This window comes from Salmo salar, chromosome 19 (genome assembly GCF_965601325.2).
Source record: "Salmo salar chromosome 19, fSalSal1, whole genome shotgun sequence".
Taxonomy (NCBI): domain Eukaryota; kingdom Metazoa; phylum Chordata; class Actinopteri; order Salmoniformes; family Salmonidae; genus Salmo; species Salmo salar.
The window spans coordinates 63,187,242-63,204,047 of NC_138309.1; the positions used below are offsets into that span (position 1 = coordinate 63,187,242).

A 16,806-nucleotide genomic window follows, 5' to 3' on the forward strand; every position below is an offset into this window, starting at 1 on the left:
AAATGGTTATTATCACATCCTGCAACAAAAAGAAAAGAAAAAGAGGTTTATTTTTCTAAAAATGGTTTTATTGGTGTAAACATCAGATCAGGAACATAAGGTGCTGGTTTGGTAGGTTGATTTGTCAACGCATAATTAGTTTTCTTTTACATCACTTTATCAAACATGACCAAATCATGCAACACAGAAATATTACTCTTGTAAGACTATCCCCCCCCCATCTAAAATGTATGACACCTGTTAAAGGATCACTGTATAAAAAAGGGTCTCTCTTGGAATATTTTAAGGTGTGTGTGTGATCCATCCCTGAGAGAGAGAGGCTGTGGTCCGATTCTCGAATATTCGAGTGGATCTACCCTTGTCCCCGAACTGTGCACTTGTTCACTCCAATCCAATGCTTTATATTATAAATCCACGAGGTGGAGTGAACGAGTGCACACTTCGGGGCGAAGGCGGAGAATTGGAACTAGTGTGTGTGTGTGTGTGTGTGCGCGCGCGTTAGACTGCAGACTGACTGATCTACAAATCACTTTGTATCCTTACTCATTATTTTTTGTAGATCAGTCAGTTTGCTCAGTCGGTGACCAATTGCTGCACAAAATGTATGTTCTTGAACACTACCAACGTGTGCACTCTCATCACAACTCCTCGTGCATCCTCTCTTTGTCCTCCTCCACCTTCAATTTGAGCTCCTCGGCGACGATGACCCCATCCTTGTTGCGGTCCTGGTTCCTGAACATGTCAGCAATGATCTCTTCAGGGTCCACCCCCGGCTTCATACGACCTTTGCCCTCCGCCACCTGCAGCATGATGAACTCTCCAAACTGGATGAAGAGCGAGAGAGAAACGAGAGAGTTGTGAAGAGGAGTAGCAGCCATGTTTAGTGTGAGTCATGACAAATGACAGCTTGACCGTTGTTTTACATGAACACGTCTGCAGAAGCAGTTTGGTTTAGCTAAATAGCACATGAGATCCCAATCAAATATGGTAATCTTCAAAAGGGTGGGTTTTCGTGTACTCCTAATTCATGCAACCACTTGGGACTAGTGTGACATCGTGCAGGTGGGCACTAAACCAGCGGTCCAGAGTATGCAGTTATCAAGAGCTATAAAACCAATGTCATTGAATTGGGACTGAAAATATATTGCACTTAAATGGAGTAGACGGTACTTTATAACTCCCATCAATATTATTAATGGTCTGATCCATTATTTTCTACTAGTCTATTCCAGCTGTGCGGTAGATAGCATACCTCCTCTATGGGCACCTCTCCGTTCTGGTTTATGTCCATGGCCTGGAAGAGCTCCAGCGGGGCGTCCTCCACCCACACAAACAGGTAGCCCTCCGGCACGCCCTTCTGCAGGTCCATCAGTTCCAGCTCAAAGTGAAGCACTGCACTGCCTGGCACACCAGTGGCTGGAGGAGAGGAGGAGAGGCAGTGAGTGAGTGTGAAAGAGCAACACCGGTATGTGTACCACGGTAATACTTTATTGTAGCCCTCCTTTACGTATGCATTCTTAAAGCCTTTATAACAGCTACATAAAACAATGTCAATGCAGCTGTTATAGAGGCTTTATGAATACATAAATAAGTGGGGCTACAGTTTATGACCTGCACCTGAAATGCCTTTATGCATGAGTGTCTCATGAGTGCAGACATGAGTGAACATGGTGTCACTTTGAAATGGAACGGTATCAAATGCATGGAACCCAGGTGTAGACTAATAGTGAAATGCTTACTTATGTGCCCTTCCCGAACAATGCAGAGACAAAAATAATAGAAAAAACTATTTTACATACACTTAGGTTGGAGTCATTAAAACTCGTTTTTCAACCACTTCACAAATTTCTTGTTAACAAACTATAGTTTTGGCAAGTCGGTTAGGACATTTACTTTGCATGACACAAGTCATTTTTCCAACAATTGTTTACAGACAGATTATTATTTCCCTTATTCATTGTATCACAATTCCAGTGGGTCAGAAGTTTACATACACTAAGTTGACTGTGCCTGTAAACAGCTTGTAAAATTCCAGAAAATTATGTCATGGCTTTAGAAGCTTCTGATAGGCTAATTGACATCATTTGAGTCAATTGGAGGTTTACCTGTGGATGTATTTCAAGGCCTACCTTCAAACTCAGTGCCTCCTTGCTTGATATCATGGGAAAATCATAAGAAATCAGCCAAGACCTCAGAATTGTTTTCTTTTTTTTTTTAGACCTCCACAAGTCTGGTTCATCCTTGGGAGCAATTTCCAAACGCCTGAAAGTACCACGTTCATCTGTTCAAACAATCGTACGCAAGTATAAACACCATGGGACCACGCAGCCGTCATACCGCTCAGGAAGGAGACGCATTCTGTCTCCTAGAGATGCATGTACTTTGGTGCGAAAAGTGCAAATCAATCCCAGAACAACAGCAAAGGACCTTGTGAAGATACTAGAGGAAACAGGTACAAAAGTATCTATATCCACAGTAAAACGAGTCCTATATCGACATAACCCGAAAGGCCGCTCAGCAAGGAAGAAGCCACTGCTCCAAAGCCGCCATACAAAAGCCAGACTGCGGTTTGCAACTGCACATGGGGACAAAGATCGTACTTATTGAAGAAATATCCTCTGGTCTGATGAAACAAAAATAGAACTGTTTGGCCATCGTTATGTTTGGAGGAAAATTGGGGGAGGCTTGCAAGCCGAAGAACACCATCCCAACCGTGAAGCACGGGGGTGGCAGCATCATGTTGTGGGGGTGCTTTCCTGCAGGAGGGACAAAATAGATGGCATCTTGAGGTAGGAAAATTATGTGGATATATTGAAGCGACATCAGTCAGGAAGTTAAAGCTTGGTCGCAAATGGGTCTTCGAAATGGACAATGACCACAAGCATACTTCCAAAGTTGTGGCAAAATGGCTTAAGGACAACAAAGTCAAGGTATTGGAGTGGCCATCACAAAGCCCTGACCTCAATCCTATAGAAACTTTGTGGGCAGAACTGAAAAAGCATGTGTGAGCAAGGAGGCCTACAAACCTGACTCAGTTATACTAGCTCTGTCAGGAGGAATGGGCCAAAATTCACCCAACTTATTGTGGGAAGCTTGTGGAAGGCTACCCGAAACGTTTGACCCAAGTTAAACAATTTAAAGGCAATGCTACCAAATACTAATTGAGTGTATGTAAACTTCTGACCCACTGGGAATGTGATGAAAAAAATAAAAGCTGAAATAAATCATTCTCTCTACTATTATTCTGACATTTCACATTCTTAAAATAAATTGGTGATCCTAACTGACCTAAGACAGGGAATTTTTACTAGGATTAAATGTCAGGAATTGTGAAAAACTGAGTTGAAATGTATTTGGCTAAGGTGAATGTAAACTTCCCACTTCTACTGTATGTCATTGTGCTATTATAGTCCTGCTGGTGCATTCTTAGTTGAGGGAGCGTATTGTTTGTATTTTATTGTGGCCCTGTCCTCCCCTGATGACCCATGGTGAACGTCTTTCTCACCCCCTTTCTCTCCGTGGCCCAGGTGGGGGGGGATGATGACAGTCCTCCTCTCACCCACACACATGCCCCTCAGACCCTCGTCCAGACCGTCAATCACTTTGTCCGCCCCCAGCACCGTGTCCTGCAGGTTGTCATAGTCACTCCTGAGCACAAGGGACATAAACACAGGTAAGGGAACGTAAAAACAACATATGGAGCATGTCTGTCAACTGCATAGTCTTCAATCTGTATTTCCTTTCCAACGACGACCGTTTTAGAGATAAGATATCATCAAAATGAAGTACACAACAAATTAATTAGACCGTCAATACAAAAGGATCTACATGAGGGTTTCAATCGGTTTTCTTCCGTTTGGTGCCGAATGAACACGACCCTGGTCAATGTACTCACGAGGAGAAGAGCCGGGTGCCGTCCAGCAGAGAGCAGTTGTAGTGGTAGTGGATTAGATCATCCACATCGCTGGTCAAGTTACACACCTCAGGCTTGTGGGTCACATGAACCTCCACAGAGTCCTTGGGGTTGTGGAAGTCGATGACATGGATGTCGAAGACCAGCACTGCCGAGCCTGGTATATCCTTACCTGGTACGGCAAGACAGAGAGGTCAAACTGGGTTTCAGTCAGTAATATAAACTATACTGTAGAATAATGTATCCTATAATTTGATATAATGTTGTGCCTAAATTATAGCTAGCTATTGGGCTATCTGTTACATTTTAGACAATCATATTTCTACATATTTCACACAGGTATGCACGTAATAATTATACATAATAAATCAGACATTTAAGGTGTATTCTTCCCACACAAATAGGATTTAAAAAAGGCCCAATGCAGCCATTTTATATCAATATCAAATCATTTCTGGGTAACAATGAACCTTACTGTAATAGTTTCCATTAAAACGTACAGAAATTGCTTTTTTAGCAAAAAACTACTTCTCAAGCAACAATTATGCTAGGACTGACAGAGTGGTCTAAGGAAAAGCTGACAACTAGCCGATATTGGTCTATTAACTAATTTACTGCCTGGTGATGTCACCAGGGAAGCAGCAACTCCCGCCCATGCAAACCTGGCGATTAGAAGGTCCTGTCTAGATTGTTATTTCCTGGTTGAAAATACAATGATCATATTTAATCACACTTTTACAGTCTTTAGTTTCATCAGCTGTTGTACAATATGATACAAAACACCGGAAAACCTAGTTTTGACTGCACTGGGCCTTTAACATGTAAATCATTCAAATGAGAGAGCTTACAACCCTGACCACTAACTACCAATAAAAGCTAACTACCCTACTGTAACTACCAATAAAAGCTAACTACCCTACTGTAACTACCAATAAAAGCTAACTACCTAACTACCCTACTGTAACTACCAATAAAAGCTAACTACCCTACTGTAACTACCAATAAAAGCTAACTACCTAACCAACCTACTGTAACTACCATTTAAAAGATGCCCCTCTATCTGCCCTGGACTAAGCCACACCTGCTCCCTGCTCTCCATAGGCCATGTGGGGGGGCAGGGTGACCCTCCTTCTCTCCCCGATGCACACCCCCTGCAAGCCCTTGTCCATGCCAGAGATCACGTAGCCCAACCCAATGTAGGTGTTGTACGTGTTGTTCCGCTGGTAGCTGTAGAGAGAGGAGGGATTCGATATGACAAGCAATGACAGACATTGTCAAACAGTAATCATTCAAGAAGTATTTTCAGTCTTTCATTATGCCATTTTAGACTACTGAGACGCAGCCTATGACAACTGGACATTGCTCACCTGGTGTCAAAGGTGACCCCGTTGAGGAAGGTTCCATTGTAGTGGTAGCGCATGTAGTCCCCAGCCACAGACTTGCGCGCGCACAACTCGGGCACCACCTGGTTCTCCACAGTGATGTCATCCTTGGGGTTGTGTAGGTCAGCCAGGAGGACATTAAACACCAGGGTGGCCTGGGACGGGATCTCTTTACCTGAAGGAGATTGAAGCAGTCAGTCAAAAAGGCTGTACAGAGAAGCAGTATGTCTGTCTGATCGTCTAAAGAGTAATCAATGCTGATTGACGGCTGCAAATGCACCAAACAATGGTAATGGTGCTTTTCCAATTCGACTTACCCCCACACCAGGGTGTCACCAGTGTTTAATGTTAGCGCTAGCTCTAGTGTTCTTGTGTTTCCATCAAGAGTGTGACACACTATCACTCCCTAGAAACACAACCTCACACGGAATAATCCTCGGATAGCTTTTCAGAATTCATCGCTAAATTGTCCCACATTGAAAACTAAAGGCATAGAAACCATAAATGACTTGGTAACAGGAAATACATTTATTTTCAAGGCAGAATTAAAAAGTAATTTTAGACTGACCAATGTATATAGTTTCAAATACAAGGAACTTAAAAGTTATATCACAATTATGATTGGACATCGGACCAACCTTGAGGGAATCTTATTTGAGTCAGAAAAGGACATTCAGATGATAGGAAAAATCTACAAAATCTTGCAGAGAGCATATCCAACTGACAATCTCTTATAAGAAGAAAAAAAGCACCTGTTCAACCTCAGGAGGCTGAAAAAATGGGGCTTGTCACCTAAAACCCTCACTAACTTTTACAGGTGCACAATCAAGAGCATTCTGTCGGGCTGTATCACCGCCTGGCACGGCAACTACACCGCCCACAACTGCAAGGCTCTCCAGAGGGTGGTGTGGTCTGCACAACGCATCACCGGGGGCAAACTACCTGCTCTCCAGGACACCTACAACACCCGATGTCACAGGAAGGCAAAAAAGATCATCAAGAACAACAACCACCCGAGCCACTGCCTGTTCACACCGCTATCATTCAGAAGGCGAGGTCAGTACAGGTGCATCAAAGCTGGGACAGAGAAATTGAAAAACAGCTTCTATCTCAAGGCCATCAGACTGTTAAATAGCCACCACTAGCACAGAGAGGCTGCTGCCTACCTACAGACTTGATATCATTGACCACTTTAATAAATGGAACACTAGTCACTTTTATAATGCCACATGTTTACATATCTCGCAGTACTTATATGTATATATTGTATCCTACTATCATCCTATTCCATCTTAGCCGCTCTGTCACTGCTCATCCATATATTTTATATTTATATATTCTCATCCCATTCCTTTACTATATTGTGTGTATTAGGTGTTGTAGTGGAATTTGTTAGATATTACCTGTTAGATGCTGCTGCACTGTCAGATCTAGAAGCATAAGCGTTTCGCGACACTCACAATACCATGTGCATGTGACCAATAAAATTTGATTTGGGGAAAAAAGAAAAATATAAAATATTGGAACCAAGATTTAAAAAGAACTGATGTTGGCATAAGATGGAGGGAAAGTTGGAGTGTAACTAACGAAATGATGTACGCTTAATCCAGTACAAACTAATGTATAGAATGTATTATACAAGAGACAGAATTCACAAATTCTACAGCACAATGGCAGAGTCATGTCTCATGTCTCAATCTAATAATGACTAAAAAATCCATGCTTTCTGGGAACGCTACGAAGTTTGGAAGTTGTGGGTGGAGCTAGAAAGTTGGCTGTGGGAAGTATTCCAATATAAACTTACTTTTAATACATCTTTCTGCATATTTCAAGACATGACATGTGGGGCTGTAATGAGATACCCAAATGGGCTGGATGGTTCTTTTCTCATCACTCATTTTGAAAAAACAGATACTTAAAAACTTGGGGCGGCAGGTAGCCTAGTGGTTAGAGCGTTGGACTAGTAACCGAAAGGTTGCAAGATCGAATCCCCGAGCTGACAAGGTAACAATCTGTCGTTCTGCCCCTGAACAAGGCAGTTAACCCAATAGGCCGTCATTGAAAATAAGAATTTGTTCTTAACTGACTTGCCTAGTTAAATAAATAATCAATCAATCAATCAGCCATCATTGACACAATGGAAAAAATCAAATGATTCATTATTTAAATATTGAAATAGCATGGGCGACAGAGAAAAACTAATTGGTACAATTTAAGACCAAGTGGCAAACAATAATGCAGGGATGGGGGTGTGAGCAGGCAGGTCGGGGCAGATGATGTAGTCATTGTAAATTATTGTTCGTATGTATACGTTTTTTTGTTTTTGTAATGTGAAAAAAAGGAGTGTGACAGTAATTTACAAAAATTACACCTTTAAAAAAAATAATAAATAATTAAAGACACTATAGACTTGTGGCGAACAGAATCAACAACCTCGACATCATTCAAGTCTGTTGCTTTGTGAGGTGTTCAAGTTCACATTGTTATGTAAATGCAAGCTGAAAAGTAACCTCGCTTTGGCTCCAAGCAAAGGCAAGGCTCTGGGTAAAACACTGGGGTAAATCCTCATTGGATATGCAGCATAAATGCATTCCAACAGAGCTTACATAGAAGCAGTCTGTCTGGATTTTGGATACATATAGACTGGGTCTTATTCAATAAACCAATCAGATCAATCAAACAGGTGGCAAATACAACATACAGTCGTGTCAAAAGTTTTGAGAATGACAAATATTAATTTCCACAAAGTTTTGCTGCTTCAGTGTCTTTAGATATTTTTGTCAGATGTTACTATGGAATCCTGAAGTATAATTACAGCATTTCATAAGTGTCAATGGCTTTTATTGACAATTACATGAAGTTGATGCAAAGAGTCAATATTTGCAGTGTTGACCCTTCTTTTTCAAGACCTCTGCAATCTGCCCTGGCATGCTGTCAATTAACTTCTGGGCCACATCCTGACTGATGGCAGCCCATTCTTGCATAATCAATGCTTGGAATTTGTCAGAATTTGTGGGTTTTTGTTTGTCCACCCGCCTCTTCAGGATTGACCACAAGTTCTCAATGGGATTAAGGTCTGGGGAGTTTCCTGGCCATGGACCCAAAATATCAATGTTTTGTTCCCCCGAGCCACTTAGTTATCACGTTTGCCTTATGGCAAGGTGCTCCATCATGCTGGAAAAGGCATTGTTCATCACCAAACTGTTCCTGGATGGTTGGGAGAAGTTGCTCTCGGAAGATGTGTTGGTACCATTCTTTATTCATGGCTGTGTTCGTAGGCAAAATTGTGAGTGAGCCCACTCCCTTGGCTGAGAAGCAACCCCACACATGAATGGTCTCAGGATGCTTTACTGTTGGCATGACACAGGACTGATGGTAGCGCTCACCTTGTCTTCTCCGGACAAGCTTTTTTCCGGGTGCCCCAAACAATCGGAAAGGGGATTCATCAGAGAAAATGACTAAAACCCAGTCCTCAGCAGTCTAAACCCTGTACCTTTTGCAGAATATCAGGCTGTCCCTGATGTTTTTCCTGGAGAGAAGTGGCTTCTTTGCTGCCCTTCTTGACACCAGGCCATCCTCCAAAAGTCTTTGCCTTACTGTGCGTGCAGATGCACTCACACCTGCCTGCTGCCATTCCTGAGCAAGCTCTGTACTGGTGGTGCCCCGATCCCACAGCTGAATCAAATTTAGGAGACGGTCCTGGCGCTTGCTGGACTTTCTTGGGCGCCCTGAAGCCTTCTTCACAACAATTAAATCGCTCTCCTTGAAGTGCTTGATGATCCAATAAATGGTTGATTTTGTGCAATCTTACTGGCAGCAATATCCTTGCCTGTGAAGCCCTTTTTGTGCAAAGCAATGATGACGGCACATGTTTCCTTGCAGTTAACCATGCTTGACAAAGGAAGAACAATGATTCCAAGCACCACCCTCCTTTTGAAGCTTCCAGTCTGTTATTCGAACTCAATCAGTATGACAGAGTGATCTCCAGCCTTGTCCTCGTCAACACTCACACCTGTGTTAACGAGAGAATCACTGACATGATGTCAGCTGGTCCTTTTGTGGCAGGGCTGAAATGCAGTGGAAATGTTTTTTGGGGGATTCAGTTCATTTGCATGGCAAAGAGGGACTTTGCAATTAATTGCAATTCATCTGATCACTCTTCATAACATTCTGGTGTATATGCAAATTGCCATCATACAAACTAAGGCAGCAGACTTTGTGAAAATTTATATTTGTGTCATTCTCAACTTTTGGCCACGACTGTACAGTACACAGATGGGAGGGATCACTGAATCTGACTGCTGTTTATAGACTGTTTTTCAGTCTATTTATGTGGACCTATAGGTAGAGAGACGTCAATGCTGATTAAAACGGGTAGAGGAATCAATTAAACCCTTCAACACAAGCTATTTTTTTAAGTGATTTCTTACCATTTTGGAAAAACAGGTCGTAAATTTAACCAGGGTCATATTCATTTGTGGCCTTGTGGTTAGTGTCCGCCCTGAGATTGGAAGGTTGGCATTCGATCGTCCGAGTCATACGAAAGACTAAAAATTGGACGCGATTGACTAGCATCCTGTCCAAGGAGTGTACTATACATCAAGCTGCCTCACCCAACAGAAACAGGAGATGATCCGGCCTTGGCTCGTGCAAGGCTACTTACTTTACATTCATCAGGACACACCATAGTAAAATGGTTTGCAACGGCAAACGAAAACGAGCATTTCTTATTGGACAAGTCCAGGTAGTTCCTCCCTGTTTAAGACCCTCCCGCTGTCTTCCATTCGCTGCCTAATGAATACGACCTGTGTAAAAAGAAAACATGAATCCCACAACCATCCCACCTCTCGCATAACTGTATCCCCTCCTTCCATTCTTGTACTTACCAGATCCTTTCTCTCCATAGGCCAGGAAGGGTGGAATAATTATGTTTCTGGTCTCCCCCACGCACATGCCCAGTATGCCCTCGTCCATGCCTTTGATCAGCCAGCCCTCCCCCACCAGGCTGTCGTGGGTCTGCCCCTTGTTGTAGCTACGTAGGGCTCACACAAGCGCAAAGTCAAACACACACATCCTCCTCCTCTTAACACACACCTGGATAACACAGTACAGACACACACACAGACAGGACTGTTATTTGGACGGAGATTCAGTTGACTTCAGAGTTGTGTGATATTCGGCACCATTCATCTTCATGATTTGCCTGGAAACCTGACGTTGAATTGCATATAATTCTAAATTGGCTGAAATTACTGTTTGAATCAGGAAACTTCCTCTCATGACCTCTACAAGCAAGAATGTTCAATAAAATGATATTTTAGCGTACTTCACCAGTTGTCTGTGTGATTGGTTATTTGGAGCTAGGAATCTGAGACAATATATCCCCAGGAAAGTATGATTACATCAACAGATTTCTATCACTTGAAGCATGCGCAGAACCATGTAAACATGTGCATGAGCTCGGCAAGTATCCATGTCTCTCGTGCATATATTATCTTGTGAGCATGCTTCAGGTGATAGAAATCTGAAAGCACTACCAGCGCTTTGACAAGTTGATGCAATTATACTTCCCTGTGGATATATTGTCTCATATTCCTACCGCTGTAAGGACCAACCGAAGGACAAAGTACATTCAAATATCATTTTATTCAACATTCTGGCTTGTAGACGTTGTGAGAGGTAACTTTCCTGATTCAAACGCTCATTTCTGCCCGATGTAGAATTCCATGCAATTCAACGTCGGGTTTCCAGACAACGTCATGACGTGAAATAAATCCCAGCTGCAGTAGCAGCAAATCATTGGTAGTCATTTACTAGTCGCTTGTTGTCAGATGATGCCCCTCTGGTTAGTTTCAGCAGTGGCCAAATGTAACACTGTCGAATGTAGCAACACTTAATTTGAAGGGTATAGACATAAGAACCACAAGTTGTTGTTTTCATTATGTCACTATCAAATGTCAACAACTTCAAGTTGACATAGGATGTTTATGCCAACATAATTGTAATGTACAGTGCCTATAAAAAGTCTACACTCCCTCAAGCTTTTTTCACATTTTGCTGCCTTATAATAACATCAACAACAAAAGAAAAAGAGGATTACATAAAAAATCCTACAGATCTACTCATCCTACTCCACATTTTCAAAGTGAAAGACCGTTATAGAACATTTTATATGATTAAGAAAATTTATAAAACTGAAATATCATAATTGGATAAATCTCCACCCCCCAGAGTTAATCCTTGGTGGAAGCCCCTTTGGCAACCATTATTTGGAATAGGGATCTACCAACTTTGCACAACTCTTAGGGGCAACATACAGTTGAAGTCAGAAGTTCACATACACCTTAGCCAAATACATTTAAACTCAGTTTCACAATTCTTGACATTTAATCCTAGTAAAAAATTCCCTGTCTTAGGTCAGTTAGGATCACCACTTTATTTTATGAATGTGAAATGTCAGAATAATAGTGGAGAGAATTATTTATTTCAGCTATTATTTCTTTCATCACATTCCCAGTGGGTCAGAAGTTTACATACAGTCAATTAGTATTTGGTAGCATTGCCTTTTAAATTGTTTAACTTAAATCAAACGTTTCGGGTAGCCTTCCACAAGCTTCCCACAATAAGTTGGGTGAATTTTGGCCCATTCCTCTTGACAGAGCTGGTGTAACTGAGTCAGGTTTGTAGGCCTCCTTGCTCGCACACGCTTTTTCAGTTCTGCCACAAATGTTCTATAGGGTTGAGGTCAGGGCTTTGTGATGGCCACTCCAATACCTTGACTTTGTTGTCCTTAAGCCATTTTGCCACAACTTTGGAAGTATGCTTGGGGTCATTGTCCGTTTGGAAGACCCATTTGCGACCAAGCTTTAACTTCCTGACTGATGTCTTGAGATGTTGCTTCAATATATCCACGTCATTTTCCTACCTCATGATGCCATCTATTTTGTGAAGTGCACCAGTCCCTCCCCGTGCTTCACGGTTGGGATGATGTTCTTCGGCTTGCAAGCTTCCCTTTTTCCACCAAGCATAACGATGGTCATTATGGCCAAACAGTTCTATTTTTGTTTCATCAGACCAGAGGACATTTCTCCAAAAAGTATGATCTTTGTCCCCATTTGCAAACCATAGTCTGGCTTTTTTATGGCGGTTTTGGAGCAGTGGCTTCTTCCTTGCTGAGCGGCCTTTCAGGTTATGTCGATATAGGACTCGTTTTACTGTGGATATAGATACTTTTGTACCGGTATCCTCCAGCATCTTCACAAGGTCCTTTGCTGCTGTTCTGGGATTGATTTGCACTTTTCTCACCAAAGTACATTCATCTCTAGGAGACAGAATGCGTCTCCTTCCTGAGCGGTATGACGGCTGCGTGGTCCCATGGTGTTTATACTTGCATACTATTGTTTGTACAGATGAACGTGGTACCTTCAGGCGTTTGGAAATTGCTCCCAAGGATGAACCAGACTTGTGGAGGTCGACAATTTATTTTCTGAAGTCTTGGCTGATTTCTTTTGATTTTCCCATGATGTCAAGCAAAGAGGCACTGAGTTTGAAGGTAGGCCTTGAAATACATCTACAGGTACACCTTCAATTGACTCAAATTATGTCAATTAGCCTATCAGAAGCTTCTAAAGCCATGATATCATTTTCTGGAATTTTCCAAGCTGTTTAAAGGCACAGTCAACTTAGTGCATGTAAACTTCTGACCCACTGGAATTGTGATACAGTGAATTATAAGTGAAATAATCTGTTTGTAAACAATTGTTGGAAAAATTATTTGCGTCATACACAAAGTAGATGTCCTAACCGACTTGCCAAAACTATAGTTTTTTAACAAGAAATTTGTGGAGTGTTTGAAAAATGAGTCCAACCTAAGTGTATGTAAACTTCCGACTTCAACTGTATATCAATTGTTTCTGTCAATATTGCTCATTAAATTTGGTTGGGAATCATTGATGGACAGCAATATTCAAACATTGTCTCTGATTTTCAAGCAAATTTTAGTCAGGACAGACTAGAGCACTCAGGAACACTCAACACCTCTTGGAAAGCCAATCTGGTGTGTCTTTGGCATACAAATTGGTGTAATTGTCTCGATAAAAAATAAATACGTTTTCAGAAGACTGAGGCGGATTTTCCTCTAACTTTTCCTGGGCTTTGCTCTCATATTTATTTTGGTCCTGACCTACTCCCTAGTCCTTCCTGATGACAAGCATACCCATAACATGATGCTACTACCTCAATACTACAACCTAAACAGTTTTTCCTCTAGGATTTTTCCATGTTTTGTAATATTTTTTTCCCTACAGGCTTCCTTCTGTTCACTCTGTCAATTAGATTAGCATTGTGGAGTAAGTACAATGTTGTTGATCCATCCTCAATTTTCTCCTATTACAGCAACTAAACTCAACTGTTTTTAAGTCACCATTGGCCTCAAGGTGAAATCCCTGAGCGGTTTACTTCCTCTCGGCAACTGAAATAGGAAGGACGCCTGTATCTTTGTAGTGACTGGGTGTATTAATACACAATCTAAAGTGTAATTAATAACTAACACCATGCTCAATGGGATATTCAGTGTCAGATTTATTTTTACCCATGTACCAATAGGTGCCCTTCTTTGCGAGGCATTGGAAAACCTCCCTGGTCGTTGTGGGTAAATCTTTGTTTGAAATTCACTGCTCGAGTGAGGGAACTTTAACACCTTCTCACAAAGCAACAGATTTGAATGATGTAGAGATAATTGTATGTGTGCGGTACAGAGATTAGGTAGTCATTTAAAAATCATGCTACCCTTATTGCACACAGTAAGTCCATGCAACTTACTATGTGATGTGTTAAACTAATGTTCACTCCTGAAGTTGTTTAGGCTTGCCATAACAAAGGGGTTGAATACTTATTAACTCAAGACATTTCGCATTTCATATTTTTATTACTTTTAAAAATAAATTGAAAAACGTAATTTCACTTTAACATTGTGTGTAGGCCAGTGTCAAACAAATCTAAATGTAATCCATTTTAAATTCAGGCTGTAACATCAAAATGTGGAAAAAGTGAAGGGGTGTGAAAACCTTCTGAAGGCACTTGTGTCGGTCTACGTAAGACATCCTATGTCAACTTGTGGTTGTTGACATGTGTTATGTATGGCTTATGGATGAGTTATGAAGTCCTTATGTCTGTACCCTTTAAATAAGATGTCACCCTGATTTCACAATGCATTTATTCATAAAATAAATCCAATGGGTCGAAATTCAGCCCACATGACCACTGGGTTCCTTACCATCTGTCCACCCTGACCCTCATTCTTTCACTCCCTGTCCAGGAGTGGACTCACCTGGAGTCGAAGGGGGTCCCATCCAGAAGTGTACCATTGAAATGGTATCGCACAAAGTCTGTGCGCTTCACAGAGCGTTTGCAGTCCCGGGGACTGCTGACGGTTTCGGTCACGACCAGGTCAGCCTTGTTCCACATGTCCAACAGCATCAGGTCAAACACCAGAGTGCTGTCGGGCGGGACCACATCACCTGACAGTGAATAAGTAGTAAAAGTATGATAATACATTCAAATAGACAATTAGATTAAAAAAAGTCAAATTGTTTATACGCCTTTTAGATGCATAAATATGTTTTGAACGTTTATTGACTTATTCTTTAGATTTTTTTTGATAATGCCTCAATGAGGGTGCTGTAATTGCCTACCAGTGAATTTAATACTGTAACATTACATGTCCTTGTTAAAACCATTTATAAGGCCCTATAATGTTAAATCAACGTATTTGTTTTCCTATATGGCAATACAATGGCTAATAAGTCAAGTTCATTATAAGACATTAGGCACTAAGGCATTAGAAACACTTATGACAAGTATATACCAATTTTGTAAAATTGAAATCACCAAATTCCACTTTGGTGGCCATTTTAGCTCTCATTCTGTTGAATTAAGGACATTACAGGGTAAAGTAAACGATATAACTCGGTGTAGAGTACCTGCACCAAGGCTGCCATAGGCAAGGTGTGGGGGCACGGTGACTTTTCTCTTCTCGTTGACGCACATGCCCAGGATCCCTTTGTCGATGCCAGCGATGAGCCGGCCCTGGCCTGTCTGTCCTACCGACGCAGCTCCCCTCTCATAGCTGAGCAGGCCAGGACATGAAAGGATGACAGAGTTAGACAGCAAATAGTAGGCCTATGCAGAAAGAATAGGGCATTACTCTATTTCTTGGCATTCATTTGTAATGAAGTTGATGCATTAAAAGAATTGTTATTCCTTTTGCGAATGAGTACCTTAGTTCATTCAACTGCTTTTAGTTTGTAACCATTTCAAAAGATGGCCGTGATTGCGTTCCATTCTGCAAAGCCTGTAGCCTACCTACGCTATACGAAAGGCAAGCTGCAGTCAAATCATTTCCATGTTTTGCATATCATTATTTTGCTTTATTACATACATAATATTTACGATACACAATAGCCGGATACATGATAACATAATTGTCTTTATTTTAGGATAGCTACAAAGTAATGCACGCACTTATGGAACTTCAGTCAGGACTGCAGAATATATTAGCCTACAGATGATTATAATGCGACAATTTTTGCCAAAGAAAGGCTACATCAACAAAATTTAACGGACATCAACACATTTTTATTCAGTGCTTAAAAGTCTTGACAAAGATGATGATTATTTGTATCTTACCTCGAATCAAATGTTTTTCCATCTTGGAATGTCACATTGTAGTGATAACGAACATAATCCCCACTTTTTACTTCTCTGGGACAAAGTTTTGGTATCGAATATCTGTCCACGACTACATCTCCAATCGTGGGATTGCATCCAACGTACGACCACGTCTTCAACAGTAAAAGTAAAAGACTGCTTGCAAACATTATAAATAAGAATGAATCCTGAAAAAACGGATTTTAACTTGATAAAAAAAGTATTAAACTATTTCTATAAGTAATTTATAGGCCTGCATCAGTCTTGAAACACACTCATTCACTCGTTTCTACACTACACTAAACCCTGTGTACCGAGTTGCACAGGATTTTTCCTAAAGAAGAGGGGGGGCTTCTCTCCCTCTTGGCAAGGAATGTTGTAAACGTGGACAGTCTCCAGTTTGCAGTGGTGTTGTTCAGACTCAGCGCGTCGATGAGCAGTGGCCGTTCTATGACTGGTTTCACTGTCAGTCGCCCTATAGGTCTCTCCTATGCAAACAATCAATGCCAAACTCATGTGCAATGAGCATTGTCAGAGCATGTGGCTCGAAGCGTAATGACGTTTTGAAAGTTATTGGCTAGGGAGAGGCTGTAACGACACTCCTGACCAGTAAAACAAATGACCAAAATCTAATATTTAACCAATTCTGAAATTATATATAGTTGTTCAGGTCAGGAGTGTTCGTATAGACTTTTCGTATAGGGTTATGCCACCATTTTCTTTTTTTTAACTAGGCAACTAACCATTGCAGTGATTTAATGAGGGGTAATAGCCAGGTCCTGAACCAGCTATTCTGCAGTCAAG

General features: G+C 41.3%; 1 protein-coding gene across 1 annotated transcript; it reads right to left on the minus strand.

Annotated features, from left to right (window-relative positions):
• Positions 1-46: 46 nt before the first annotated feature.
• Positions 47-16,378, minus strand: fkbp10b (FKBP prolyl isomerase 10b). Its single transcript, XM_014158790.3, has 10 exons — positions 15,982-16,378; positions 15,276-15,421; positions 14,624-14,813; positions 10,182-10,327; positions 5,281-5,470; positions 4,995-5,140; positions 3,896-4,085; positions 3,506-3,648; positions 1,253-1,416; positions 47-824 (listed from the first exon to the last, which is right to left on the minus strand). The coding sequence occupies exons 1-10, from the start codon at positions 16,170-16,172 to the stop codon at positions 639-641; spliced, it is 1,692 nt and encodes a 563-aa protein (XP_014014265.1). The 5' UTR covers positions 16,173-16,378; the 3' UTR covers positions 47-638.
• Between the last annotated feature and the right edge of the window lie 428 nt (positions 16,379-16,806).